Source organism: Amblyomma americanum, chromosome 3 (genome assembly GCF_052857255.1).
Source record: "Amblyomma americanum isolate KBUSLIRL-KWMA chromosome 3, ASM5285725v1, whole genome shotgun sequence".
In the NCBI taxonomy this organism is placed as follows: domain Eukaryota; kingdom Metazoa; phylum Arthropoda; class Arachnida; order Ixodida; family Ixodidae; genus Amblyomma; species Amblyomma americanum.
The window spans coordinates 168586124-168612795 of NC_135499.1; the positions used below are offsets into that span (position 1 = coordinate 168586124).

General features: G+C 45.2%; 1 protein-coding gene across 1 annotated transcript in view; it reads right to left on the reverse strand.

The window, feature by feature from the left end:
• Positions 1-4939: 4939 nt before the first annotated feature.
• Positions 4940-26672, reverse strand: part of LOC144125370 (polypeptide N-acetylgalactosaminyltransferase 1-like) — a 48816-nt gene continuing 27083 nt past the window's right edge. Inside the window, exons 3-8 of the mRNA XM_077658693.1 lie at positions 26357-26537; positions 19700-20027; positions 16925-17110; positions 15479-15613; positions 14017-14130; positions 4940-11451 (exon numbers count right to left, since the gene is read on the reverse strand). Coding sequence (XP_077514819.1) covers positions 11128-11451; positions 14017-14130; positions 15479-15613; positions 16925-17110; positions 19700-20027; positions 26357-26537 — 1268 coding nt within the window. The 3' untranslated portion in view covers positions 4940-11127. The remainder of the gene's footprint in view (positions 11452-14016; positions 14131-15478; positions 15614-16924; positions 17111-19699; positions 20028-26356; positions 26538-26672) is intronic.

Consider the following 26672-nt stretch of genomic DNA (forward strand, 5'->3'; position numbering starts at 1 on the left):
GCGTCGATACTGTGCGTGTCCATGGGCTTCTCACAGGAAAGTTGTGTCTCAGTGGTACTCGACGCAGTAAAAGTCGGAACAGCGCTGTCGCACTGAGCGTCGAAAGGTTCGAGCGCTTTCATTTGTGGTTGCGGATGAACGAATGACACTGATGTGGCTGTCGTGGCTTTGGGCATCTGAACTGCTGGCTTCCTCTTGAACCTCTGCATAGTTCCCGCTTGGTGTCGGCGTTCTATTCGTTTCCCATGAACAGGTTCAGGTTCGCCCTTCTCCGGTTCCTCGATGATCCATTCAGATCATCGTACAAACAAAGATCCGTGGTCGCTGAAGGGAGGGCTTTTCTCAACTTATGGTTGAGACAGTGGTCTGTTGTAAGCTCGGTACGTGATTGAAGAGCGGCAGGCTGGTGTGAAGCTTGGCTGCTTCTGGATCTGCGACCTCCTGGTCAAGCAGCTCTAGATGACCTGGAGTTGACAAAGCGTAGCTGTTTTCTTGAGAAGGGTCCCAAGCAGCCAGTTTTTCTTCAAGGTCTAATTCGCTCTGCTGAGTAGCCTCGTGGGATGAACCTTGATTTTCGAATTCAATTATCGTCGTCCAGAGCCCGTGGTTTCTATTGCCTCCTCCTCCGTCTGGATTATCATCGGCCTGTCCCATAATCAATACTTGTGGCAGATGTTCCTTCGTTAGGTGCATGAAGTCCTCGGTCATCGCACAGCGTTCCGTTGATAATGATTCATAAGCAATTGCGGGGCGCACCGTACTGGACTCGATGTTTAGCCTCTCAGTACTGCTTAGCTGCCCAAAGAAACGCCCTGGCGTATTAAGGTGTCCTGCGGTTCCGATCTCACGACCTTCATCTGAAAGGGACGGTGGTGGCGCCGATTCCCCGCGAGATTCGGCAGGCGATTCATACGTCATCCATTTCAGGACGTCCAATTCGATGGCTTCAATTTCACTGTCCGAATCATCCTCGCTGCGTCTAGGGCGAAACGGCGCTCTTCTTCTGCTGTCCTTTTTGTGGACTGTCGGCATGTTGCGGACACCGAACAGGGGAAGAACACCAGTGTTGTCGGCCACCGATGCCTCGGGAGATTCGTCAGAATCATCCGGTAGTAATGGCCGGGGCCATGCGTAGCCCGCTCCAGGTTCTGCGGGTACGCTCCGAGTCGGCGCTTCGCAGCACCCGGGTTGGCCCTTCAGAGGAACCGCGCCTAAAGGTGCGTGCTTTGATGACGGCTCCTTGACGCTTCCGCTGCTTCCTTGACTAGACGATCGACTGAAGCGTCCAAGTGTCGCGTCGTTGGACGTGCGGCCGTCGACCGTTGGAGGGGCTATGTCATTGGCGGCGGAGCTACGTCCCGAGCTGAACGGCTCCTCAACAGAAGCTTCTTGGCGCGTAGCGTTAGCAGCAGCCTGCACGCGAGAAGGCTGGTTGCGCTGCTTGCGTTCTTCCCGCTTGGCGGCGTACATGTCGCTTCGCAAACACAAGCCGTTAGCCTGCGACACGCTCGGTGCAACCGAGCTTTCCGACAGACTGCAATCTGCCCTGGTTATGGCAGCGTGTTCCGAGAAGGACCTGATCTCGAGCAAGCAGTGATGTAGTCCTACTGCAGTAGACTTCCTGCTCCGGAGCGCACCGATGCTGCAGTTGAGTGTGCCGCCCAAGGACGTGGACAATCGGCGTATGGGACGGAAAAAGGCGTCCAGGCCAGCCGTCTCCCAGAACTGCACTAGCACGGTGCCGTACTTCTCATAGAGCAGCGCCGGGTGCAGCGTCCAAGCCGTGCCCGCCATTGCTGCACATACCGAATAAGCATCCCCTTCTTCTTCTGCACGTGTGCAGAACGTGCGCAGGTGTAGGAGTAGCCTTCAGGCTTCTTTTTCGTCTATCTCGCGCACCGCGGGACTTCCAGCAAAATCTCTAACCGTACCAATAAGGACCACGTTCTGTACATTGTTTTTTTTTTCAAGCTATGTTTATTGCCTCAGGGCATAAAGGCTATGAAATGAGAGATGAGGAAAATGTTTAAATAAATGAAATACATGAAAAAAGGTAGGCCGGTCTAATGAAATCAAGTAGTGATACGATGATATGGACCCTGTGTCCAGGTAATATAGGAATCCGGATTGTCCGATGAGAGACCCACTGCCGCCAGGTGCCGAATTCTCGTCGGCTTCAGCGCCGGACAAACCCACAACAGGTGGTGGATATCCGCCTCAGTTTCTGATCTTGCAGACTGGTCACCCGGGGAGGGCATATAAGTCTTTGAAATGCGGCCACTTGCGTGTCACAGCTGGAGTTAGGGCAACCCCGACCCGTATCCTCCGAAGCGCAACCTCCTCTGCACGGGTAAGACCACGGGGGAGGGTTACCGCACACGGAGGGATTAGAGCACGTGTGCGGCGCCGGAGGTGTTCCTTTCTTGTTAAAAGGAGGGTGGCGTCATCCAGAGTGAGGACTCGAGGCAAAGACGAGGTTGGGGTCGAAATGCGGGTCGCAGAATCTGCGCGGTTTTGTGCACTCAGGAGGTCACGCGGGACCCACTCAATACGGATTTGCTGCGGGATGCGTGCCGCTAGACGATGGATGTCTTGGCAGATTTCTGGGGTGCGACTGACTCGTCGTAGTAGGCGTGTGACGTGAAGGGCGTCGGTGCGAATGACAATGCGGGCCGTAGGTAGCATGGGAACGGCGGCCACAGAGCAAGCATTCCGCACAGGAGGTTGCGAGAGGCGAAACTTGACGTTTTGTTCAGGGCAGGCTTGCAAGGACAGTAAACGGCCATCGTTGTTTCGCAGGCCTGGATGCTTGTGTCAAAATTGTTGTTGTAGTTGCCTCTGAATAGATGGGGGATTGGCCAGGGTTTGGTGCAGATCTTATACATCACTTCGATCACTGACCTTCCTTACCCTTCCCGAAAATAATTCTGTACTATAAAAAGACGAAAATGCCACAAGAATGATTGCGCTGCCGATAGCCGGGCTAAAGTGTTTCTATTGTATTATAAATATGTATACAATTGTGTATGTGTGTGTGGGGGGGGGGGGGGGGGGGGGGGTATACTAGGTGTTTAAGCGAAGTCTAGTAATTTTCGAAAATAACTTTTTGAGGTATAAGCAATGATCGCCCTATAGTAATACCAGTGGAAGCAGACATCAGGAAAGAGGTAAGTCAATTAATAAGTTGGTTAAGAGCCCCTGCAGAGGGTTTCAGCATTCGAAGAACTTAAAGGGGTCGAATGTGTGAAACTTTCAGGTACAGTATGCTAAGTCCTTTTCGCCGACCATTTGAAATGGTGACGTAATCACCGATTAACATCGCGGCGGCTTTCAAGCTTCTCTGCAGCGCACAGTGCCAGGTATGGAGCGCATGACGACGTCATCTACGGTGCCGGTGCATTTCCAATGCATAAATGCCTCCTCTGAAGGAAGAAAACCAACGCCGCCGAAGGCAAAAAGTCCACTGAGCGTTGTTTGGCAGCATCCAATGAGGAACGGCAGTGTGGTTGACAGCACTGGAAATTCGAGATCTTACCGTCCGTAACATCGCAGCGAGCTCTTCCGCACCCCTCCGGTGCTGTGAGAAGAAGCCTTAATTTTATTCGTCAATTATGTCACCATCCTGAATGCTAGCACAAAGAAACTTATCATGCTTTATGTAAAGTCTATACAGAGTTGGATCCTTGTATATTGTGAAAGTCTCAGAAAGTGGCTCAGCTGACCTTTAACTAAACGTAAACGCGATTACGTTCGGCGCTGTGGTGCTACGAATTCTGGCCATCCGGTGCGCTATTCGAAAATCGTGCGGCTGTATAGCACCAGTCACTCAGAAGTGCACGTCACGTGACCTTCTCGATCCTGCCTAAGCTGCCACTCCAGGTGCTATACTCCAACCTTAGTAGTAACATAATCCTTCAGTACTCTGGGAGTATTACGTGGCTGTACGAAGAAGATGAAAGTACAGGGGCCCCTCCAACTCTTTATTACTTTTTAATTACTTTTAACCCTCACCTCTTTGTTTCCTTGATTTTCAATCCAATCTCCTCAAAATCTCTCAAAATTTATCATTTGTTTCCCCAGATTCCTCAATTTTTATTTATGAGCTGCTTGAGATACTGGATGAACTTTTCTCCTGTTTGGATCTGTACCAAACCCTGGTCAATCCCCACAATCCCCAACCATCGGTATGGGTCATCACTTCAGAGGCGGCAACAACAACTGGGCCATCATCACTGCTGCGTGCAGCAGAAAAAAAATTCACTATTTCACCCTTCTGGTAATGCAAATTTCAGCGACAGCTCTGTAGCTGGGAAACCCTGATGGCAGTTGCAGTGTTAAGTACTTCTGAACACGGTTGCTCATTAATCCATATAAGCAAGGTGGGCATCCAGCGTGACAGGTGCAGTGAGTTAAACAGGAGAGGGGTAGAACAAATCATCGTGGTGCGCTGCACCTGTTTTCTCCCTCACTGTGACATCACTAGTGCTCCGACCAATAAGCATGGTGCGCCGTAACTGTTCCCCTCTCCCCTGTCCTCCTTGCGCTAATTTGTGTCATGACGCCGACAGTGCAGCCAGGAAACATGGCCTTAACAGCTGTTACTGTAAAAGGTGGGAAGAATTGACGAGTGTTGCAACCGCCGCGTGCGCCGAGGCAATGACGATGGCTGTGCAAAAGATACCCTCCCCAGCTGGCCCGCTGATATACTCCACTCCAGCCCCCAGACACAGCGGGGCAGGGGAATATGCTCAATCAATCAACTCGGGCGAGAGAACAAACGAATAAGGTGCAGCTAACAAAAAGACAAGCGATAACAGCACAACATGACAGCACCTGTCCTGTTATTACCTAAGTGTTCCCTGTTCATCCTGTCCTTTTCACGCTGTGTTTACAAAGGCCTAAGGGTCAGGACACAAGGACAATGGACTTCAGGCAGGAATAACAACAAAAGAAAAAGAAATTTTATTTTCTCAACTCTCTTCAAAATAGATGGCTATGTACACATCTCTGCATGTATATATGCGATAGCAATAATTTTAATAAAACAATATATGTCCCTAAGAGGCGAGTCATACGACAAAAGACGTTTGTACACAAGTTGCATGTGCAGCAATGAGGCAGTGGGACGTCGACTTCGCACATGGGTGCCTTGCGGCAGGAACAAATGCAGCAGCAGGCAATGCGCTGCACCCCACTGAGCGCCAGGGCACATACACCTGCTACTGCCCACTAATGCGCGGCTTCCATGTGTTTGGAGGCAGAGCCACTTACGTCGTGGTCATTTGCAAACAGCTGGCACATGCTGATGCAGTGAATAGTCAGTCATGTGCAGTAAACCTAAACATGCGTTAGTTATCTCGGTTCTATGTCCCAAAGTAGTTTACGTAACAGCGAAACTATAGTTAAGTGCTCTGGTTAAATTGAGGCTCTCCAATGATGGTTAAACCTCAGTTCATTCTTTTTTCTTTTTTTTTGCTTTTGCCCTCCGTTTTACAGACTTCACTACAGCCTGAAGCTTGGGGCAATGCGTCATTGCAGCAGGTTGTTAACAGCAGCTGGTGCTGCAATGACAGATAAACATCCAACAATGCGATGCACAACGCGAGCAGACTGATGAAAAGAGGAACCTTGGCACCTGAGAGAAGGAATGCCGTTGCTGACTCAGCTTCCTTGGTCTAAGCCTAGACTGATAAGTGGTCGCTAAATGAAGACGCTGAATGTGCATATTAGATGATGCCCTGAAATGCACAAAGAGGCACAAATAGCCTTATTTTAGAATTTAAAGACATTTGTTGAAGACTAGTGCCTTGCGCTGAAAGTGAGCAAGGAAGAAGTCTGCTCGAGATGAACGCGGCACGTGATCGGAAGCGAACGCCACATTGGCAGCCGAAGATTAAAGCAGTTCGACACCACTTGTATGGCTTCTATTCAGCAATAACAGGAAAATTCCACTCGCCTGCTTGACGGCCGTACAGAGGCTGATACTAACCTGTTTGAGAAGTCAAGCACAATAGAAAACTAGAGTTCAGGAGCAAATGATGTCAGGAGGTTAAATCTGCTGACATTGCACAGCCCTGACATTTCAAGGCGAGCATACATTTCAAACAAGAAGGGCCTCTAGTGATGAAAGCTTAATATTCCAAGAAAGACATCATTATCCAAAATGCGATTCTGGGAAAATGGCTTGCTCGCAATGTGAACTATGTTTATAACGCATGTTCGAGTGGCTTAGTTTCACAGAGTATTTCCCCAGCACTGTGCACTAATACTCCTTTGACAGTGCATAAGCCAGCCCCAACAATGCATTTCCACAATTCTCACAGAGTATTTCGTGGCTCGCAGAACTGGTGTAGCCAGTAAGACCTGCACTGCTATCGTTCTTAGTGGCATACAGCACAAGGCGAGCCTAAAAGTAAGCACTGCATACCTGAACACATTCTTCGCTTGTATGACCTACAGTACAGCAGCACTGACATGCAGCTGAAAATACAGAGTGACTATATGGGGAAAAAAAAGCAAAAAAATACACAGGCTTTTCTTATAATCTCACTTAAAGGCATCAGTATGGAAAGCCCTCAGCCTGCATTTCTCACAAACACACGAGCGCACGCAGGACACAATTGCTGGTCCATTGCTAGTGAGAAAATACATTTTTTTCTTTATGTGAAAGTGACACAACCACTTTTTGAATGATAAATATACCTGCAAATTCGAAACAAATGCTGCACACAATATATGCACTCATTCATACCTCCAACTGTAGCACTGATAGTTTATAATTGGAAGAGTAAGCTGCTGCAATAACGCCACAAAAGTTTTCACTCAGAAACCACTAGCTAACAGATTTTCACTTTCATTACCACATATTGAAGTACGCAAGTTACCGAAGAATTCATAAAATAATGAATGCGAAAATAACAACACTGGCAGAATGACACCTTAGGTTTTTGTCCGGGGCATAATTTTAGAAAGCAAAGAAAAACCTGTTTCATTAAACTAGCTAACCAATCACATTTCTAACCATGAGTATACATTTCTGTTAATTTCTTTCCAATTACACTCATTACCAGGCATGAAAAACGAAAGAATGCAGTCAAGGATACAACTGCATAAAATAAATGGAAGCACATTGCACACAACTTATGAAGCAAACACCAAGGTAGGTAATTCAGAGCTAATTAGCAGTTTTAAAAGCATTCAGTGTGTGCAATGCTTTTAAAGGCATTTAATCTGCTTCCCATGCAAGACAGCACAGAGTAAGTTCGCAAATCTGCAACACTACTTAGCAAAGTGCCATGATTCCTGTACCAGGATTAATTTTTCTTCAAATGCGAAGTTTCCGTAAAAACTGCATATAGCTTTCCTTTGCGTCCCTAAGCTGCACTGAGGTAGATGCTAATGAGTATACTGCACTGACAGCAGAAAAAACACAGTAAAACTGGCCAAATTTAGTTGCGGTGCCTTCTGACCATTCGAAATCAGAAAAGTGGGTGGCATTCAACTGCGAACAAACTTGTTCGAGGCCTATTCTAAACCAACTGTGCCACAGTAAAATGCTGCTGAAGCCTCTGAAAACAGAAAACTAGCTTTCCTGACCACCTTCATAAACATCCAAAGAACTATGGCCAGTCCTGCATGGCAAATACTATAAAGGCATGCTGCAATGCCCAGTTTGTATGAGTATACCAGTAAATTAGTGCACTCATTGGTTCCACAATCTAGGAATGATGCCAACTCGTACCAATAAACTAAATGTGCTTGACCTTTTATCGGTACTCTTTCAGTGCATTCCAGTTAGCATAGCAGAAGATGCTATCACTGCTACCTGTCTACTGTTGACAAAAATGACAGACTAAATAAGAACAGCAGTACTGACAATGTCCAATAAGCCATCAGCACAACATCAGTTACCTGCTCAGTGCAACAGGATCATTTGCACACTGGAGCTTCATGCTACATCATCTCAGTACCTTAACCCCCATAACCTTAGCTGGTTACCGAACTAGTCATCACTGCAGTCCAACCTGCAAGGAAGCCATCTTTTTTTTTTTTTTTCACGACTGATGTAAGCTCATATCGCTAGAAACCATGAAGCATCACAAGTAAAGGTGTGTTATCCTGTTGTACATCTGCTGTTTCCACAAGCATTATCCAAACTGTTAAGTCTGCATTTCCACTAACTAGCCAGCTTTCCCCTTCAACAGCATCACTCCACAGGTAAACAGCCTTTGCCAAGGTAATAAATTGGCAAATTGGCCTGTACAAAAATGTTTCTGTTCATAAAAGTGTTGTGTAATAGTAATTGAGTTATGCCCTTTGGAAACATAAACCTAACCAGGTTAACACATTAGTATCGCACATTTCAACACTAAACTACAATTTCTAGTGCTGCCTTTAGCTACTGTAATTTCAACTAAAAGACTTCTCTAAACTTTAGCACTGACATGAAAAATGCTAAAAGATGCACCTCTGTCTTCATAATATGAAGAGCAATAGAGCACCAGTTTGCAAGAGGCCCAATGGTTTTATAGAAGCAACAAAGCTTCACTTCTATTCTTGCATGCACACACACACACACACAAATAAAAGAGGTACTACTACTAGTACAGAAAATGCCACGCAGAATTCTACATGCATACAATGGAGCCAGCCCAAAATTAAAAGCAAAGCACTAGTGGCCTGTTCTTGCATGCAAACATTCATTTTGACAGCACCCCCCCTTCAAGCAGTTAAGATTATCTGAGTATAACTGCATATAGCACAGGCCAATTGAAACCAGTATTCCATAAATAAGTCAGTAAGAAGCACTTGAAAAACTTTTGCAGCAAAGAACACATTGATAAACTAACTGTTTGTTACAATAAGTTTATCAATAACAAAGAATAACAGCGACAGAAAGCTTAACGCAGCTGCAGCTTTCAGCAGAAAAAGTCTTTCTCTTGGATACCAAAACAATGTCCCTTGTAATTTTGTTTCTTTCAGCTTCGTTTCACATACCTTTCAAAAAAACTTTCACAGTGTACAGCAGGGGTCTATGCTTAGCTAAAGCACCTTCGGCACCATTTTAACCTTACTCTAGTTTCATACCGGCCAGGTAAAGGCAAAAAGACACAGATTCCAATTTTTAAAAAGCTAGAATCTCTAGCATCTTCATGACAATGAAGGCTTGAGCGGCTTAAGGTAAGCTTACGGACAATTAATGTTCGCAACCTTATACACTACAAGTTAATACCATCAGCTTAATAGAGCCTCGATGAATGTTTAACCATGCAGCTGCAATAAAGTTGATCCAATACATCATCTCATCATTTTGAGTTTTAAGACACTAGCGTGGCACTACCTGCCACAAGAATGAATGTGGTGCCATTTCATCCGATACAACAAATTGCCCCTCTTCTAACGATACTATGTTATGCCACTGCACTGAGGCACTTTGTCGAATGTGAAACCCAGAGTTCAAAAAATGACTTTTGTTTTTGTTTTGCAACCCACACCACATAAGAAGCATACATATACATTGACTTCTAGTCACACTGTGACCCGTCCAACCTTTGCAACACTCTCATGTTTTTGTTATGCATCCATAATATGCTCAACTTTCATAAATATTTAGAAATGCCATGAAGCTCCTCAGAACACTATTAAATTGCTTGCATTCAAACAGGGAAGACTAACATTTTCATTCAACTGTAGCAGACTCTAAAGCTACAGCAAAGAGTACCTTTTTCCAATCCATTTGAACCTGCAGTACTCGCACAGCCTTACAACCCTCAAATATTCTCAACAGCCTGCCGCACGGCCGCACCACTGGAATGTATGTTCCAACATTTGTGAATGTATGTTCCAACACTCAGTTGTAGTCCAAAATATGCTAGAGCAAGGCCGTGCAAACAACACTTTGACCAAGGTTGCTGTGCAACGCAACCTGAAGAACAAGCCTTCTGCAAACAGCAGCAGTAGCACAGGCAAAAAAAAGAAGATAGTTTATATGACAGTTGCATGCAAGCAAGGCACACATGCAATAAAAAAAGACAAGCCAAAGCTTAAGCAAGCAAGAAAATGTACAAAAATTTGCAATTTATACAATGCTATGGCAACACACCATAAGTGCACAAAAAAGCATCTTCTGCAAGCTTCAACTGTCACCACTGAGTGCATGCTCCAAAACACGAACTCTTGGCTGCAAGAACCAGAAAATGACCCCCATTTAAAAGGAAAGAAAGACGTCTGTGTCAGTCAGTAAACCTCGGATGAAAACTTTCAGAAGGAGGAGAAGTGTTTATGAACAGTGGTCAAAATGCAGCCAGGTGCTTAGCTAGGAATCCCTTCTGAATCCAACTGCTTTTATCTACTGCAAGGTGCATAGACAGCACAGGAAGCCTTGGGCAAACATTAAGAACATCTCACTTTTAAGAACCGTGCACCAATGTTTGTAGCCACGACTGTCATAACCAAAAGAATCAGAATTAAATGCTCAGGGGAATGCAAACATAAAAAGAAATGTTTTGCATTCACTAAGCAAGTAATGTAATGTTTATAGCAAATAGTTCTAGTCAAAAAGAAGAAAATATACACTGCAATTTAACAAATATGAGTCGCCGTAGACGTTGCAGGAGCAGTAAGTTTCATCATCACATCAGGCACAGCTATTCCAGGAACATACATTTCAGAAATTGCTGCTAGTGCTGCTTGAAGAAAACACATTCTGCCGGTTCCTCACTTTAACCTCAGAAAAATGCTGTCCATAATATGTATGAAAAAGTTTTAAATTCAACAGCAGCTGTTTTCAATGGTTCAAAAAAAGTCAGAAACAATGAACACACAGCCACAAGTCTTGGGAAGTAATCTTTGAGGCATCACCCAACCAACATGCAAACAGGGATAAAAAAAAAAGAGAAAACTCATCCCAACTAACAAGTATAAATTCACAACAATTGTCTCTGACAGCTACATACACAAATGCTCAGTGAAGCAAAGTATCACTGCCACCGCGATTTTCAGCTCCAATGGCTAACAGCGGCAGCCAGGAGAAGAATGGACGTCATGAGCAAGTCATTCACATGTGCACCAGTGTCTATAACCTTCACACACACACATCTGAAACAACACACGGAAGCACCACTCAGCCTAGTTTGTGTTGTGCAGCACATCCACTTGCGGCCGGGCATAGTGAAGGAACCACCAGACCTGATTGTGGCCTCCAGTGCAAGGCTTGGCCAGCACAGCATCCTGCTCAGTGGAGGCCGCCTCAATGCACAGACCCGTCTGCCGATGCTTCAGTGGGCCACCACGAGTGTGGTCCCACCGCTGCCGCTCTTCAGACTCCGCTCCTTCTCCGCACGGGGCCATCATGACCTTGCGGCCAGTCTTGTCTCCTTCGGATGGATGACTTCCCAGTTCTGCACAGCTGTCCTCCTTGCGAATCTCGTGCCGCCATGTGTATGACACCAGCTGCGTGCAAAATGCTTGTGAACTCAGCATGCCCCAACCACCTCTTTACACCCTAATTCGTAACTCCCATCACATACTATATATGTATAAGACCGCAAAGTAAGAATACAATGAAATCATAAGCTGCACTATATGACTTAGCACAATAACATCTGAGGCACTTAAGGAGAGATGCGGCCGTTGAGATCGCAAAAAATCGAGAGGAAGATGATTTTTTACGCACTATAAATAGCATCATCATCAGGCTGACTACATCCACTACAGGGCAAAGGCCTCTCCCATGTCCCTCCAATTAGCTCCATCCTTTGCCAGCTGCAGTCACCATACCCCCACAAACTTCTTTATCTCATCTGCTCACCTAACTTCCTGCTGCACTATAAATATACTTTCCAATATATGTCCGCAAATGACCACACTCAAAACAATCCCAAAGCACAGGGAAAAAAAAGAATGTTTTGAGAGTCACGTGGCTGAAAAATTAAGTGTGAGCTTCAAACTGACATTCCACGTCACACGATCACAATTCCGGAACTGCTCCCCAGCCGCCACAATTTCACTACTGTTTGAAAGCTTGTCATGCGGTAACACCTTCCAAGATGGCATCATAGCAGTGCAGCCACTGCTACAGCCGTTTTCCCGCAACTCAGTTTCCCCCGACTTGATAAGTGCACATAGATTTCAAGTGCCTTTCTCTCTATGATTCTACAAATACATTCTCTGCCTTACGGGCTTTTTCTCTGGTTTGCCTTGGGCAAGTAGAATGAGCTTGTACCATTTTATCTGGGAGCAGCAGAGCTGTGCGGTGAGGCTATATTTAATGGCTTTAACATTATGCATCAAATTTAATTCATTGCTTTCTTAGGTTACCAGCCAAACCATTTTGTATGTTCCATTAATATATTTTTTTGCCAATGTATTTTCACTGAGGCAAGTGTATAAACAGCAACACCGCATAAAGTGCATCCTGGGTGATGCAGTTCCGTAAATACTTCTAATAATTTAGAAACATTTTTTTGCTAACAGCCTGTAACAAAGAGCCCAATTAAAACCAAAAAACTCCTTATAACCCATATTCTAGTTGACTATTCAAATTCTAATTGCACACATAAAAAAGCACACTCTCATGGTATTTATGATCACAATTGTGCCAGAAATTTTAAAGAAATTGTAAGACCCCCCCCCTTATTTATAGCAACCTAGGTCCAAAGCCAACAGCGCAACATTGCACATAGCCATTTCATATGAGTTTTTTTTTTTTTTGCCACAAAAAATCTGCCTTATGTTTTAAAGCACAAAGAGGTGCTTTAATATGTGCACAGTGGCAAGTCTTTGCTTATTCACATGAAAAGATGCAGCAAGAAAATCTTGTATTCTGCACTGCCAGAGACTGTACTATCCAGCAGCAAAGGTTCCTGATATGCAGGTGTGCAGAAAAAAATTAACTTCGGTGCAGCCATGCAAGTAAGTCACCTGAAATGTGTCAAAGTATGAGGAATGCAATTAGCGCCTGCTGGTATCTTAAAGATACCAGGTGACCAGGTCGCGAGGCAAAGCCACAACAAATTTTTTCTGAGAACACGCATTCCATGAACCTTTGGTGCCGACAGTAAATATAAGCCTTTATCAATGCCTCTACTTTATGTGATGTCAAGCAGTGACTAGTATACACTTTATGACATGCACATGCTCGCACGAAATGGGTTGTTTCCTCTCCTGGACATTACTGCTCTGCATAAAGGATGAAGTAATTTTTTGCACCCATGCTCATTCTTCAAACAACACAGCGCAGTATTCAAAGCACTATCACTTTTGCATGAGAAAACAAGAATTTGCTGCAAGGGCAGCTTCTCCACATTTGTGCCTTATATATAATTTTGCACATCCAATGCCCGCTTAACAAGCAAGCAACCAAAATATAATTTGGCTGCAGTGCAAGGAAATGCATAGCCCATTTTTCTCTCACACTACCCTAAGTGCCACTTTTAAGTCAATCTTTGGAGTCTGACATGAATTCACTCAAGGTTGCTTCTCACCAGTATGTCACTGAAGGCAATTTAAAAACCCTGCAGAACAAGTTTTTTTCCTCTTTGCAAGATGCAGTGCAAACTGAAATTCCGTTCTTATTATCCTATTACTAACTACATGAAAGAGTATTGCTCTATCTATGCATATTGTAGAAGATTGGTCATACACTTGCGCTGGCATGAAGCACTACATCCATCGGAGCAGTCTGTTAAAGCGAAAAGAATTTGAGATGCAAGACAGGAACCATCTGTACACAAATCTGTTCTCTAGTTACCTAAATCCTTAAATGTCCGCCACTGTAAGGGTTAATGTACCTGTAGTTTACAAATATGCTTGGAAGGATTCTCCCTTTTTCCAAGTCCCTACTAAACCTCCTCAAAATTAAAGTGATCTCATGCTTACCCGCCCTAGCAAGTTATACTGATGAAAAGAAATTTCACTGCTCGCCAGAACCTTCTTACATTGACCTTTTGAACATTAACCTCTGTCGAATGGCAGCTGCCTCCAATTGCCCATACAGCAACAAAACTTCACAGTTACCTGGTTTCCACCACTGTTGGTATCCTTGTGGCAAGGGTAGATGCCCAATGGTTCAGTGTTGTCATAGTTGTGGCTCATGGAATCTAGACACATGCCTGTGTTTGGATTCCTTGCCTGCAAGAAAATATGACAACAGCACATTACATCACCAAACATGCATCCATTCATCTTCTACTACACCGGTGATTGTTAAATGCAGTACCTCAATATGCTCAAGATCGCAAATTGTCCCATGCATGCAACTATCAATAAAATGCTGGAAACATAGAAGCACAGGAATTCGGACCTGTTAATCAGCTGCACACCCTGATTGGTCTGTAACTTCACCTGGCAATTCAAGGCTACAATGCACCGCTGTCAGAAAGCTCGCACCTACATAAAAACATACTCGACACCTGCTGGTACAATTAAATGTCCATATCTTTTTTCATAGTGGTATCAACAAATTTTTTAAATAAAGAATGTGTGAGGTGCAGTAGCTTTGCCTTGCCATCAAGATTACTTTTTCTTTAGACCAGCATTAAGGAACGTCTTACAAATTTTCACAGTTCACAGCAGGTGAAAAATTTTTTAAAGATAAAGAGATGCACAGCTCAGAAACAAACTTGACACAACAGGAATGGAATACAGGACACAACAACATTCTGCACTCTGATTGCTCATTTCGCACCCGAATCAAAGATCACAAGACAAGTAAAGGAACAGGACCACAGTAGCCTGTACACACTCACAGCTACTACAGCTCCCCATACGAGAGCCTAACTGCAACAATGTCCCCTATCAAATGACACAAACAGTATTTAGGCTAAAACAAGCAACTTGATATGGGAAGTTAAAATGCCGCCCACCACATCTGCAGTTTAGGGAAAATGCTCTTTTCTGATGCCTGAATACCTCAAATACAAATTTTTTTACTTCTACCTGTGACTAAAAAGGGCATTACTTGATCCGAACCATTTCTCGCCATACAATAAGTGAAAAGAAAATTTTGATAATATACAATCAGCTGCCTCTGAATTGCCTCAGTCTGCAAACACTAAGCCTAAGTGTGTTTCACTCCCATTTAATGACAGAAATACTCATAGTTTTGCATATATTAAGCACTGCTAAGTAGATGCTGCAACAACTAAAGTCGATACCACTTCTATCAGCACTTGTCTTGTACCTATGGCAAACAGGCAGCCTTAAGGGTAAACGAGCGCTACCACCATTAAAACTTACCAAGGCCAGAGAGGCCTCATAAAAGGCTGCTGCATTTGTTGGCCACCATCAGCTTACTGTCCCTGAGTAGTTTCATGAATACATCTTCACAAATTCAATAGAGACAACCCTCCACAGCCAAAAAGGTGCCCATATGACACTGTCATTGTACAGTTAATAGAAAGGGTTCTTGATTCCATGTCACCCTTGCACTCTCACTGCTGCATATGAAAAGCAAGTGCAGAGTGGGACCACCACTTACATTTCCAAAGGCAAACACTTTCTCGCTAGGCACAAACTTGTTGGGATATATGTTGTCCAGGTACCACTTGAAAGACTTGCATTGCAGCTTGCTGCGGAGGGCTTTCCTATCTGAGATGTCACCAAATGGCATTTTCTGCAGTGAAAAAAAAAACTCATGGTCAGTTCATAGGTATAGTGAGCTATTGAACTAAATGCTCTACAAATGCAGTTTGATAACATCCCTGGTTTTATTCAGCATAATAAAGGTGCTAAGCTTCAATACACAGGACAGCACTAAGTTCTCAGTCAGGTAAAAAAAAAAAAGGGGGGGGGGGGAATATTTCAGGTGCTGCTCCCCTCTTCCTCTGCCTGTGCATGGATTCAATCTGCACAAACCCTGGACAGGCCAATGGAAGCCCTGGACTCTGACTCTTAACCACACATGCACAGTTGGCAAGAAAAAAAAAATAAGAGCTGGCATTTGCATACTATTTTCATTTAGCATTACGTAAACGGTTTTCAGTCTGACACACTAAACACTCAAAATGCTCAAAGGAACTTTTGCCAGCAATTCATTCAATTTCATTGTAATGATACTGGCCTTCTGTGCATAAAAATATGCAAGAAAAATGCAGATTCTCACATCCAGAAGCTAATAAAGTAATTTTTCAACCCTAAATAATAATTCAATCTACCTACTGTGTTGCATACTACTCAAGAAAGAAGTGGCAGGTGCCCATCAAAGGAGGCCCTCCAGCCAATGGTGTCAACCATTTTTCATGATGCCACAGTTAATCAATTAAACTGTGCTTATTCCCCTTTCTTCTTCCAAACCCCTGTTATATCATGCTAGCAAGTACAAGGGGATTGACCATAATGTCATGAACTGGTCAAGGCCATTGGTTGCGGGGTCTTCTCTGAGGGGCATTTACAGCTTTGTTCATGAGTTGTATCCGACTATAGCAATGTACCGTCACATTTACAAGGCACAGATATTGCCCTTTCAGAAATGCAAGACAGTATTAAGATTACACTGCAGCAATCGAATACAGTGATGATCACCATTCCAAGGGAATGATCCAGCAACTATGGCAGTGACAAAATAAAAACTGGCCTATGCTGCAATGCTGCAAGACACTACTCTCAGTGACTTCACAGTTTACTGCTTTTGGTGACTGGCAATTTGTGCTTAATATATATACCAAGTCTACCGAAAAAATACTGTTAACTAATTCTGTCTAGAGAGGAATGGAAGATTTCTTGCATTTTTTCTGCTTTGCCTTCTTCGCCAGGGCAGCTATGTGACGGAAAACCTTCCCCAGGAGATATCTGTCCTAAAACGAGTGAAATGGAAAGACTGCCAGTGCATCACACTAAACACCCTGCTAATTTTACTGTGAAGTATCTGGCAATGACCATGCGTTACCTCTCTCAAACCAATAGCATTGCTAATTATTCAACACACCCTAAGTTCCGGGCGGTTCTGGTAGAAGTAGTATTTGTAGTTGTCCATCCACACTTCCGCCAGCCGGGCAGTGTTGATGCCATGCGTGTCCTTGTTGCTTGGAAATTTGTATGGGTGGTAGTCGCGGAAAATGTGACCCACGTGCGAGCATGGGGCAATCACCAAGGAGCCACCACACATCCAGATCTGAAAACAAGTAATGGTCTCAATAAATCAAAACACTGCCACACCACAATTCCCCATTATCCTAAATCCTTTATCCTTTTGGCACTGTCGGGGCTACTTAAAAAGTACCACAAGCTATCTAGAACTCCCAGCCACTGTCAAGATATCTACAAGTCTAATATGCTTTCTGTTTTCCCGTTTGTAACTGGAAAGAGGCAACACAAAGTTTAGAACAGCGACAAAATGCGTTACTTTTGGCACCATTTTAAGCTATGAACTAATATGATGCTCAAACAAACTGACACAAAAATAGTGGGGTCAGGAATATGAGAAGAATAAAATCCATTCTGAGCAACCAAGTGTACAGGCTCAAGTGGCTACATAAACTTAAGTGCAAGTTACTCTTACCTTGCACTGCTATCACATGCTAAACCCTGTCCTAGTCATGCATCTTGTAAGCAGAAAACACATTTGGTGTTAGTAGGTATGTCTTCTTTGATGCCTGATACAATAAATTCTGTTTAACGTGGCAGCATCAATTTTTTCCAGCACATAAAGCACATACTATTTAGCTATACTTGCACATACATGATGAATCCAAAACTGATGATCATGATGAGTTTCAGTGGTGCAAGGGCAACTTTAGCCAAAGAACACCACAAACTGCATCACCGGTGAGAATCCAGTTGCAATGGGGATCGAGCCACACCTCTCCCGCATACAAGTGTCAAGCCACTAACTAGGCCACCATCGCGGTATGACTCCAAAACTGAGTACAGCTATAAAGGGCAAGTAGCAACACTGCATACTTCAGAAAATTAAGTGACAATAAACAGTTTTAGCTATGCATTCGAAACAGCTCTGCATATGCAAATAGTAGCTTGTGGGGGCAGTAGCATGCATGCGCCAAACGGAAGTGTGAGCCTTGCGTCTTACGTATGTATGCAAACCCATGCAGTTTACGTTGCAACCTTTGCAGTGCTTGCAGTTGTAGCGATCTCAACATGGTGGCACTCTGCCCACCTGCTTCGGACCAAATACAGCGCCACCGCTATGTTCTTTCATGTGTTGCACCTCAATCTAAATGGTTGCATTGAGTTCCAATTCGTGCATTACCCTCTGTAAAAACCTAGGTGACAAATCGTCACTGGTCTTCACATAAAGTGGAAATTTTCTAGGTGTTAAATCTAACTAGATATGGTGCGCGCTGTCGTCATAGCAATGACACCATGTGAAGCAGCTGTCCAACTTTGTTTAGGATTTTACATTTTCACTTATTTTTGTTCCTTTCCTCCTTCAAACAACAAATTCTGTTAATGCAGTTACTCCTGTCACTGACAGCACAGGGAAAAGTTTTTTCAGTCCAGCATTGAAGTCCTATGATTTTTTCTCACTAGATAGCACCTCACTGTACTACGCTTCTTGGGCACTGTGTTAGCCACGCTCCGCTAAAACTGTCGTTGGTAAGATGAGCATCACTGCATTGCAACAAGCACCTGTTACTTACATAAAGCTTTTGCAGATGCACAACAAAAACTGCCTAATTACAGACCTCAAAGAAGCAGCTTGTTTGGCAACATCACTCCATCTTCCATGTGATTGGTAGCCGATTTTTCAGACATTCAATACAGTAGTTAGAAGCAGCCATCAATTAAAACTAATATGCGACTGAATTATTGGAGATGATAATGTTGCTCTGCCATCAAACAAGTTCAATTTAATGTAGCTGCCACCAATGCATGCTGTTACAAAACTGTTCATACTGCTAGAAAGAGGCCAATAAGCACCCATCGTCGATCATGCTGTTTCTCTGCGTCTGAACCTTTCCTGTTCATTTCGCCTAATAACAAATCGGCACACTTTATTCTACTGTTTTTGATAACATGCACATAAATGCACTCTCCTCTTCTTTTGAATAAAGAATAACACAACTTTACAGTCAGTATAGCAACAGATACCATGCTGACAGAACAAAACCCACGAGGCATGCGATGCGGGTTTGTAAGACATACAAATTAGAGGGGACACTTAAGCTCTACCTCAAGGGTATGACGTGATAGTATTAATAGGTTAAGGGCCATATTTGCAGAACTGGTCATTCTTTACTTTACATTCAAAGATCCCTGGGAGTCATAATACGACTCAGTGGTGCAGCGGTTAAGAGATGCGCCATTGCCCTGCGATGGCAGGTGCTGCCACCAGTGGGGCTTGTGCGACACAGGTTGCTCTCCACGAGCAACCTCTCGTGACTGATCGTTAATTTAGCTGCCACCTGCCACAATGGCCCATTTGCTCACAATCCAATGGACAGGCTGTGATGATGCCACAAGGACACATGACCTTGAAAGCCCACTTAGATTCTCCAGGGACTTTTCACTCACTATGTCAACGCTGGATTTTCTGCAGAACGGAAGCCTTAACAATCTTGCATAAAAAAAGGGGGCCAGCAAGAGTATTTCACAGCCATTTGAAGCTATGGCAATGTTGCCTCTACGGGGATAATGTCTTCAGGACATTTCATACGCAGCCAAAAGGAATGGGCACCATAGCCTTTCAAATAAAAAGCTGTCATGCCTATGAAAACCACCACCCATAGCACTTGTAGCTTACCCTGAACGACATCTCCAGGTTCTCGCCCCCCCAGCCCTCCATCTCGCCATCGTATGAGCCACTCTCCCAGAAGTACTTGCGGTCGATGGCGAACAGACCCCCTGCCATAGTGGGGGAACGCATGGGGTCCGCTTTGCTCTTTCGTGCCTTCCTCCAGGCCTCGGGAGGATTGATCCAGATGAATTCTCCCTTCCAGTTGAAGCCACCAATCTGGTAGAAGTCCGAGCTGGTACCCATGTACTGGAGTGACTTGTCATCTATCACATCGATGATTGGGCACACCACCGTCGTACGGTCCTTCTTTATCAGGTCTACCAGAGGCTCCAGCCTATGTTCAAATGAGATGGAAAAGAAAAATTATATCTCATAGGTTTTTTCCAGTCTGCATATAATTCACTTGATGATGCTTACAAATGCACTTACATTGCAGAATATGCCTTCCTTTTCCCTTTCCTTGGTATCACCCATGCTTACTTTTTGAGCCACAGGAGTTATACAGTGAGATCATAAAGGTTTCACCTTAGTTCCAATAATTCCTTCACATATCTTCCCCGTAGTATTCTAGCACTGAATGCCACACACGCCCCGTACAAAATAGTGCAGGCCACATTTAGATAGTGTGAAGGCTAACCCCATATATGCACTTTTACTGCAGGCTTCTTGAACTGCCATGCTGTAGGAGAGAGTGCAACTTTGTATCACTATATTTCACAGTATGCACTCAAAATTTCCTGGCACATGTCTTAAGGACTTGCAATCTCCTTAATGTTCCCCAACATCAAAGCCAAATGGAAGTGCATCCCTAGCAGAATGCTTGCCTTATTGCATTTAGACTTTGGTTATTACACATGAAAACATCAAATCATTGAATCTGGTGTCTATAGAAGTTGTTCCTGCATCTGATACGCAAGTGCATCAAAGGATGAGACATATCCTATCTCACATTTTATGTGAAGCATGAATGCAACATGCAACACAGCTTTTTTATCACAGCCCAAAGCCGACATAAAAGTGAAGGGACAAAAGAAACATTTTATGTTGCCTTGTACTGCACTTGATATTGGCTTTCAGATGCCGTCTGATGATTAAAATGTGAAAAAAATAAAAAATAACCAAGTGAACAGCATGCTATGAATTCATAAAAATAATGAAGGGCAACAGATGTAGTATATTACCTCTATTTGATTAACAATCACCCCTCTGGCAGCTTATTGTCAAGTATTTGGCTTTTAAGATCCACTACATCATGTTATTTTTATCTAGCAGCCATCCACACCCTATAGGGCATGAAAATTAGGCTATGCTACGAAGAGGTGATGTAAACTCTGTCCCAGAAAATGAAATGTTTCAGATTCAAGAAGCAAGGTTGTATGCAATAAACAAACTACTTCGTCAGAACTGCAATCACTATAAATGTCTGGAAAGATACTCAATTTTTTTGTTATGAACATTGCAATCACGCCAGCAAAATATTGTAGAATTAAATGCAAATGCAAAAAAACCTACACCTGTCTGAAAGATTACTGCATTTCCGTGCCCTGCACTTTCAACCAAATTTTTACTCCTGATATTTATAAAGTCTGAGCATTTAAATTTCTTGTCCCTTGTATTTAAATGCTCCCCTCAAACCACTCTGAAACAGTATGCCAGCTAGATCATGCAAATATAGCTTCATAAAAGATGCACTGATTTCAAGGGAAATGAGGGTACATCCCAACCACTGCAAGGCATAATTCATACTCTCAAAGGAACCTTATCTTTTGAAGTATAAGTTGAGCACATCTGCTACTCTTATTTCAAAGATTTTGATTTCAGAAAGCTTGTATCAGGTTTCACAACTAAATTTTTGTATGCTTGTTAGGTAAATGTGTAAAGCTTATATACACAACAGCCAGACATTTATATGATCAGCAGCACAGTGAAATATAATACAACAATGACTTTCTGTAAAGAGGCCTGATCAACAAGATCTAATCATGCACTGTACTCAAGAAGAATGTTTATTCATAAAAGACTGGTATTACACAAAGCCATACAGAAGAAGGTCCCAGAGCTTAAGGCTGTAATGGGACCTCCTATAAATGAATGTATAGTCTAAATTTGCACAATAAAATTGGAAGAACAGTGAATGTAGCCAAAAGGAAACAGAACAAGCGAATACAATATGGCAAATCAAGAAAAAGCAACTTGAAAATTTCTTAGGAGCCTTTTGCAGTAAGAATAAACCCACTAGCATTCAAGCTGCTCAACGACATTTCATGCTGATCTTAATTACATGTATTTGGCCCGTAATGCCCACATCCCTTGTGTAAGGTCTCAACAGGAGACCCTTGAAAATGTAAACCAACATATAAGCATGCACGCAATGAATGCACGCACACAAATGTACACAAGTACTGCATTTCAATGTAGAACTTCCCAAATTTCAAAGTCCCAACCTGCATTTTCTTTTTCTCCCAAATTACCAGACTCTATATACCCGCCGCGGTGGCTCAGTGGTTAGAGGGCTCGGGAACTGAACCGGAGTACCTGGGTTCGAGCCCGACCGCGGCAGCCGCGTTTCGATGGAGGCAAAACACTAAGGCGCCCATGTGCTGTGCGATGTCAGTGCACGCTAAAGATCCCCAGGTGGTTGAAATTATTCCGTAGCCCTCCACTGCGGCACCTCTTTCTTCCTTTATTCTCACAGACCTTCCTTTATCTCATCCCTTTCAGCGCGGTTCAGGTGTCCGCCGACATGTGAGACAGATACTGCGCCATTTCCTTTCCCCAAAAAACCAATTTTCAATTTTTTTCTGCCCCGCCGCGGTGGCTCAGTGGCTAGCGCGCTCGAATACTGATCCGGAGTTCCCGGGTTCGAACCCGACCGCGGCGGCTGCGTTTTTATGGAGGAAAAACGCTAAGGCGCCCGTGTGCTGTGCGATGTCAGTGCACGTTAAAGATCCCCAGGTGGTCGAAATTATTCCGGAGCCCTCCACTACGGGACCTCTTTCTTCCTTCCTTCTTTCACTCCCTCATTTATCCCTTCCCTTACGGCGCGGTTCAGGTGTCCAACGATATGAGACAGATACTGCGCCATTTCCTTTCCCCCCAAAACCAATTATTATTATTATTATTATTATTATTATTATTATTATTATTATTATTATTATTATTATTATTATTATTATTATTATTCTACTCCTCTCGAAGATGCAGATGCAAGTCCGGCAACTGTATACTGTATTATAAGGTGCACTCGTCGTATACGTCGCATGCACCCACTTGTAAAGCAGCTCGTTAGAACCATGCCAGCAGGTGCCCTTTCTTCTAACCTCTAGCTGCTTATAGAGCATATACCATGCTCTTTCATGAATCATACTCCACTGCTCACGTCAGCGCGCAAACTGACTGGCTCGCGCGTACTCGCCTAGCGAGCGCGAAAGCTATCAGACAGGCCCGGCAAGAAGCCCTTTAGCGGTGTGCCAGAAAGAAAAAAATAAACGAGGACAAACGAGCAAGGCTCGTCTTTAATTCCGGTCGTGCTCGCACTGGACGGCCCTGGGGCGCCTCGCGGATGCCGCTTAAAAAGACTAAAAGGTAACAAATGAGAGAAAGGCATCCGAGACAGCGCTTTAGTGTTATCAGGCGAGCGCACGGCCGCTGCTTCTTTCGGCTCGCTGAGACAAAATCGCGGTAATGAGCAGCAGCCTCGGGAAGCAGAAAAAAGAAGCTGGGCACTGAAATTAAATGAAGAAAGAGAAAGGAAAAGAAAGAAAAGGACGAAGCGAGAAGCGCGGCCCGTTACTTTCCTCTCCTCCTTTTCCTGAACCCTCTAAATGCCGGTCGCCGCCGTTTCGTCGCGTCGCGGTTTTCTTCTCGACGGGTCCGGCATTCCGCCGGCGCGTCGTCTGCCGTCTCGGGAGAATCGCGTTCCCCCAATTTGCGCCCAACGAGCGGAGAGCTTTAAACGCTCTCAATTCTCTCTCTCTCTCTCTCTCTCTCTCTCTCTCTCTCTCTCTCTCTATCTATCTCGCCTTCCACCATCCGCTTTCTGTTCACTAATCTGTGCTTCCGACGCCCTTGCCACTGCCCTCTTCCCCTGCCTTCGCACATAGACCCTCCAACGCCTCTGTGCCCAGTTTAGCCTTTCGCCCGGCACGAAGCCTGGCCCCGCTCCTCCCCACTCCGCAGATTCCGTGGACTCGAGGTGCCGCGAAGAGCAAAATACGGCGACACAGCAAAGTCAGTTCGCTCGTGACGTCACGGCCGAAGGCACCGGGAGCGGCACATGGATCACCGAAACGAGCGAGACGCTCCGCTTTCAAGCGGCAGTTAAAAATGCAGAGCCATTTTAACTTTTCGTCGGAAATTGCGCGCCGCAGTAAGGCTAAGGCATACCTATCGGTGGTCCCCTAATCACTTACGCCCCTCATTTCTGCCGCAAGGCTAGGCCTATTTTATGCAGAAATAAAGACGAATAAAAAAAATAAAATAACGTGTCTCACGATATAAGATCGCAGCGCACCACTTCTCCAAAGCGGTCAAAGATGATGGGGGAAAAAAAAAAAGAGAAGCACCAGAGGCTGACCCTAAACACGGATGTATTTTAAGAATGGTCGGAAAACAACTCCACCTATCACCCACGGGCGCCTCGGGCGCCAGACAAGACTCGCGCCGACGACGACACGATGTGCGCGATCGGCGTCGCAATACCTCTTCCTTCCTGCCACCTTTTTCCTGTCGAGCAACGGCAGCGGGAGGCGGATTCCGCGCCATGGTGGTGCCTCTCACAGACCTTTCCAATCTGCGCGACGCAATGCTGCTTGCTGAACTGCAGTGTCCATCTAAACGTGCACACCATAGCGAGCGGTATGTCGACGTTGAGGGTGCGCTTCTGGCAGTCGGCGCAGTAGCGCTGTCTAGTGCTACAACTAAAGCAGTTCTTGCAACCGTTGTGCGCCGAAACGGACGAAACTAGAAGACGCACATGCCGTACAACTCTTGCGTCATCGGCCACGGTCGCGCGGGGCACTGAGTGGCAGTCCACGAATGCAGACAGCGTACACTTCTGAAATAAACATATCCCTAGAGCAGCGTAGAAAGTGAGAACTTTAGAGGGAGCACCTTTCACCTCGCCTCACAAAACCCCACGAAAAACACGCACCCCTATCCACGAGCACGGAAATATTTCTCAACCTTTTATAAATAAAATATTACTTCTCATCTCTTCATGGAGAGGGGGAACTTGTATACGTCCTTTCTGTCGTATTCAGGACGCGAAATTTATAAACTCTTTGTAACAGCTCTAAAACGTTAAGTTCTAAACTTTGAAAAAGAAGTTTCAACCATGTGTTCAGGGCGTGACATACTTAAATATATACAGCATAACTAACGAGCACGAAAAAGACGGCGCTCCAAGTAACGCACGTTCTGCGCACGGTTCTGACGCGACCTCTGTCGGTCAAATACGGCTTAGGACGGACCCCACGTTTGGAGCGACGGCTACGCTAATGACCCAGGCACGCACCCGCTTTGGTTTTAGTGCGGTAGCACTACTAGGCCCATTTTCCGACTTCAGGCATACGTATGTCCGTCCTTGAAGCCTGTTTTGTGGCGGGCGGCCACCTGCCCCTGCCCCCCCCCCCCCCCCCCCCGGGTTGTGGGAAACCTGAGAGCTGTAAAACATCAAGTTCTAAACTTTGAAAAAAAAAAAAATTAGTTTTAACCTTCCGTTCAGGGCGTGACATCGCGAGTTGGTTATGCGCACCTGAGTGAAGGTCTTCAAGGCAAGTGCCTTCAAGGTAAAAGCCTTCAGGTCAAAAGCGTTATGGCAAAGGCCTTTAGAGTGAAGGCATTCCGGGCAAAGGCATTTAGGGTGAAGGCATTGCTGACAAAGGCCTTTAGGGTGAAGGCATTCCGGGCAAAGGCCTTTAGCACACAAGGACCTTAAGTGTACATCGTAACTTGTGCTATACGGCACGATATTGCGCGTTTAGCCATGCTAAAGCGTCTGCTATTTCTTTGGTTTTCAGACCAACCCGGTTCCCGTAGGGGAAGACTGCTGCAGGCAATGTCCGCAGGTTATGGCTCACTGACTTCCGCGTTCCGCTCAGCGCACCGGTTAGCGCGGTAACGGAAGCGAGGTTTTACGGCGCAACGTCCGAGGTATCGTCACACAGGGAGCTCCGCAGAAGAGGAAGCCTGCGCTCCCGAGGATTAAACTAATCCGCTCGGCCGCTGCGCGTCGCCCAGTTCAAGGTGGCCGGGATCTCTCGTTTTTCTTTTTGCCTTCCGCAGTTCGGACCTTCGCAACGCGACGCTGCCGCCTACACCTAGCCCAGCCGGCCGACGCCGGTGCGGCGGGGCCCGCTAGAACAAAGAGGCATTCTTTGTTCCCGCGTGCATACGCGCGACACATTGTCACACACAGGTCATCGCGGGAGTCGTTTTCGCTGCTACGCAGCGTACACCGGATGAGGGCGGCCAGCGCGTAGGTGTTCGACTAACCCCTTTCCTATACATCACCGCCTATACAAAAGGCTCCTGCTACGCTGCCTTGCGGCGAATGAGCTTCAGATTGCTCCACGTCGCGCGGGTAACGAGCGAAACCGCCGAGCCCAAGTTGAGACATATATCAACGGCACACGAAGCAGGCGCGAGAGATACGGCGCTCACCAGAAGTCGGTGGCCTCGCAGTGCGAGTCGAGGAAGACGAGGACGTCGCCCGAGGCGGCCCGGGCGCCCGTCAGCCGGGCGCGGATCAGGCCACCGCGCTTGGGCAGCGTGATGAGCTTCACGAAGCCCGGACGGAAGTGGCGACGGATGAAGCGCTCCAAGCGGCCGTTGGCCATCTCGTCTGCGAGCGAGGAACATTTAAAAAAAAAAGAGAGACCAAGGTCATTCATAACAGTCAGGCGGTCCACTCAGCAACATAGTTGCCAAAACCGAAACAATGACAGCTCAATTGTCATTCATAACGGTCAGGCGGTCC